The 4,031-nt window shown below is 51.7% G+C and overlaps 1 protein-coding gene across 1 annotated transcript; it reads left to right on the plus strand.

Moving 5' to 3' along the window:
- The first annotated feature begins 255 nt into the window (after positions 1–255).
- LOC117863116 (probable protein phosphatase 2C 77) lies at positions 256–4,031 on the plus strand. The gene is made up of 4 exons (XM_034746711.2): positions 256–958; positions 2,076–2,294; positions 3,128–3,301; positions 3,415–4,031. The coding sequence occupies exons 1-4, from the start codon at positions 422–424 to the stop codon at positions 3,757–3,759; spliced, it is 1,275 nt and encodes a 424-aa protein (XP_034602602.1). The 5' UTR covers positions 256–421; the 3' UTR covers positions 3,760–4,031.

The following is a 4,031-nucleotide window of genomic DNA, read 5'->3' on the forward strand; positions in this document are numbered from 1 at the left end:
AAGAAAGAAAATGGATAAAAACAGATCGAAAGGAAAGAAAGGAAATGTGATACGCATGTTAAATGGAGTATGTACACTGTACTGCTGGTATCCCTCTTGAAACACTTCACCGGGAGGGGCAAACAAAATTTGATTTTATTTTGCATGCGCCGATCCGATCCGTGCACAGGAAGGCATGCTTTGACCGGTCAACCCCGCGACCCCTTCTCCCGCCAGGCCGCCACCTATATAACGGCAGCTCAACCCGTCCAAGCAAAGCCACGTACCACCCGCTTCTTCTTCTTCTTCTCCCCCTTCCCCTCCTCCCCCCCACAGGAATAGCACACCTAATCCGAGCAACCCAACGCCGCCGCCGCCGCCTCCTCCGGTTCCGTGCCGTGCCGAAGCCGCCGACCCCGTTGACCTCCCGGAGGAGCTAGCGATGCTCCACGGCGTCAGGTTCCTGCTCTCCGCCGCCGCCGCCTTCGCCCGCCTCGCGCACGCGATCGTCAGCACCGGCTGGGCGCTCTTCTTCATGCCCCTCTGCTCCCCGACGTCGACCACCACGGCGGTCCCCGCGCCCTGGCAGCACCTGCAGCCGGCGAGGTCGAAGGTGCACCCGGCGGCGCTGGCCGTCGATGACGGCAAGGACCAGCTGGCTCTGCAGGCCGTGTCGTCGCCGCCGCCGGCGGCCGTCGTCGTTGTTCCGGTGCTCAAGCAGCACGGAGACAGGGCTGCGGAGAAGACGGCTAAGGCGGCGCGGGGAAAGCCGCCTAGACTGTCCATACCGCCGCCGGTGGCCTGCGCTCCCGGCGTCGACCCGTTCGGCGCGGCGGCGGACCGGGAGACGGACGTGGCGACGGAGGTGGAGGTGCAGGGCGAGGGGTTCTGCCTGGCGAGCAGGAGAGGCGTCAGGCACGCCATGGAGGATGGGTATGGAGTCATCACTGATCACACCATTGAAGGAGGCTCCCAATTGGTAAGCACATTTCATCATCTCAGATTAAGCTCATGCTTAAATGATGGAAAACTTAGGTGATTCTATAATTGGTATAGTGATTCAGGTTTTAATCCGATTAAGGACAAATGAGGCGGTGTGAATTCTATATTTTATGGATAAGATGTTTATAACTAGTGATTAATTCTTATGATCTTGTAGAAACTACAAGAACAGCATTGATGTCAATAAATTTCTTTATTGGGCAAGGAATTGTAGCTCTATGCAAAATCAAGTACCTTCAATTTATGTGTGCTGCTGAAGCATGCTCCCGCCTTTCTTTGATAACAAAATTTTACTGTTAAGAAATTCTGATCATAATTCAGGTTTATCTGATCTTTGAATAAAACATTTTCAGATCAGAAAATAGAAAAATGTTCGCAAAAATGTTTATACTACTATGAAGAATAGGACTTAGGTTAAACCACACACACATGTTGTTAGTTGACAGATTAAAGTTATAGTATATATCATCCGGTTTAGATTAATTCATGTACCACTTCCATTATTTGAAGAGAAAATAGGCATTGTTTTTTTTTTATCTTTTTTCATGGGATACAAATACCTCCGGTATATGTCAGAACTTCATTACCAGGGCTAGCTATGTGAGACATTTTTATCCTCGTTAATAACAAAATTAAATAATCGAAATTAGAAGGGAAAACGAAGACACTAATAAGCTTTACAATTTACGTATATCACACATAAGGGAGCTGGTGAAAGAGAAAATGTAGAGCAAAATGTACGATCGAGTTGCGTATATGCTTTGCGACCTAGGCGGAAACACGTCGACCCCACATGTAACAATAATTCAGCCTGAATAATCGGAGTTGCTAAGAAACTGTGCTACACACGAAGGGGGACCAGTCCATTGCTTAGCTATGAAACTTCCAATCTAGAATGAGTTTTCTATTTCCTCTTTAAGGAGTTTAGAGCACAGGATTTGTCGGTCAAACGGCAGCATTATGATATGCGCTCTTAAAAAATTTCGTCAACATGCAAGATGCCAATAAGATCAGTATCCTCAATTCCTCATCATCAAGCGCAGTATCATCAGTACATCCAAATTCAACTTTTGTTTCTTTGTTCCTGGGGGCAGGCCTTCTACGGTGTTTACGACGGGCACGGCGGCCGGGCGGCCGTGGACTTCGTCGCCGACAAGCTCGGCAAGAACGTCGTCGCCGCGCTCGCCGCTGCCACCACGTCAGGACTGTCGTCGTCGCCGCCGCCGCCGACGACGACGACGAGCGATGAAGATGAGGTCGTGGCGGCGATCAGAGCGGCCTACCTGACCACGGACAGCGAGTTCTTGAGCCAGGTAAGCAGGCATCGATCGGATCCTTAGCTAGATTAGCTTGCGTTGCAAATAGCATCAACTACTTTCCCTTGACCGGGTCTTTGCACTGCATGCATTATATTCTTGGGCTTGGTTAGGTTTGAACGGTTCAAACCCCTTCTAGTTTTATGCTTGCTGTTATCAGCTGGACGTTGACCGATCGATGGCGATGGATGATAGCTTTAGTATATAAATATATATTTATAAATATAAAAACTAGCCACGTGGCAGCGCTGGGTCGTTTGGTCTTGTTGGGAAATCCAAGCTAGAGTGGTGCGCGCATGTGATGGACGATGATCCTGACAGGGGATGGATCGGAGTGCATGCATGGGTGGATCAGTGCCCGTGCCGTGTGGCCTCTGCTGGCCGGGGAGGGGAGCCATGCAGAGAGGCGGCTGTCGCCGGTAGCGTCGTACGTTCACATTGACCAGGTCATGCATGAACCTGACCAGCTCTGCGTGCAGTGCAGCAGCCTCGTGTGGACGGCACGGCTGCACTCGCATGCATGTCTCGAATGGGGAATTTCCGGGCTCATGTGGAGTTTGAATCGTACTCCATCTGGTCAGTAATTAGTGCATGTCGTTTTGGATCGGATATTTTCCATGAATATGTAAGCACTCGCAGTGACATCAAGAGGTAACCCAACGTGTACGGTTTCCACCGTTGCATCGTTATCACAGTATGTAATTTTGGAGCGCGGAGTTTCAGTTTTAACTAATTACAGTATATACACCAGTCATGATCAGTGCAGCTGCTTAATTAGTTACTGAGATTTAATCTGTACTTAGCATGTTCTTACCCATGATTTTACGCAGGGCGTACGCGGTGGCGCATGCGCGGCGACGGCGCTGGTGAAGGACGGCGACCTCTACGTCGCCAACGTGGGCGACTGCCGCGCCGTCCTCGGCAGCCGCGGCGGCGCCGCCACCGCGCTGACGAGCGACCACACCGCCGGCCGCGAGGACGAGAGGCGCCGCATCGAGAGCTCGGTAAGGAGCGACGGTCCAAATTAAACGGAACAAGCAGTGATTAGCAGATCGATGCTTCTTGCAGCAATCGAGCTAGCAACTGATGGGTGAACACGTTTGCTGTGATCATGCAGGGCGGGTACGTGAGCTGCGGCAGCAGCGGCGTGTGGCGCGTGCAGGACTGCCTGGCGGTGTCGCGCGCGTTCGGCGACGCGTCCATGAAGCCCTGGGTCACCTCCGAGCCGGAGGTGTCGCGCCGCCGCCTCACCCCGGACTGCCGATTCCTCGTCGTCGCCTCCGACGGCCTCTGGAACAAGGTGTCCTGCCAGGAGGCGGTCGACGCCGTCTCCGCCGCCGCCGCCGCAGAGCCGTCGTCCTCGGTGGGATCGTGCAAGGAGCTCGTCGCCTTGGCCCGGAGCAGGGGCAGCCGGGACGACATCACCGTCATGGTCGTCGATCTGCAGCGGTTCCTGCAATAATATATATAATAGCTTGAGAACGAAGGTGCACAGATCCACGAAAGAAATGTCAGTTTCATCTCTTTCAAGTTACTTTTCACTTTCATGATTTGATTTTACTGTAAATTATTTTATTTTTTCCCCCAAGAGATTGTACTACGTAGTAGGATATATACAGGGGCTGCCTTCCGAAGAGATGAATTGGATTGGACTCGTCGGAAAGTGCAGAAGATACTAGCGTGACGTGTAAAATAGCATTGATGAGCTCTTATTGAGATGAACTACTTTCTTTA

The sequence above is a fragment of the Setaria viridis genome, chromosome 7, assembly GCF_005286985.2.
Source record: "Setaria viridis chromosome 7, Setaria_viridis_v4.0, whole genome shotgun sequence".
NCBI lineage: Eukaryota > Viridiplantae > Streptophyta > Magnoliopsida > Poales > Poaceae > Setaria > Setaria viridis.

Bases quoted from the DNA above. Each gene is read 5' to 3' on its own strand.
- LOC117863116 (XM_034746711.2), top strand. From the start codon at position 422: ATGCTCCACGGCGTCAGGTTCCTGCTCTCCGCCGCCGCCGCCTTCGCC. The intron at 2,295-3,127 runs GTAAGCAGGCAT...GATTTTACGCAG, and splicing joins ACAGCGAGTTCTTGAGCCAG to GGCGTACGCGGTGGCGCATG. The intron at 3,302-3,414 runs GTAAGGAGCGAC...GTGATCATGCAG, and splicing joins GGCGCCGCATCGAGAGCTCG to GGCGGGTACGTGAGCTGCGG.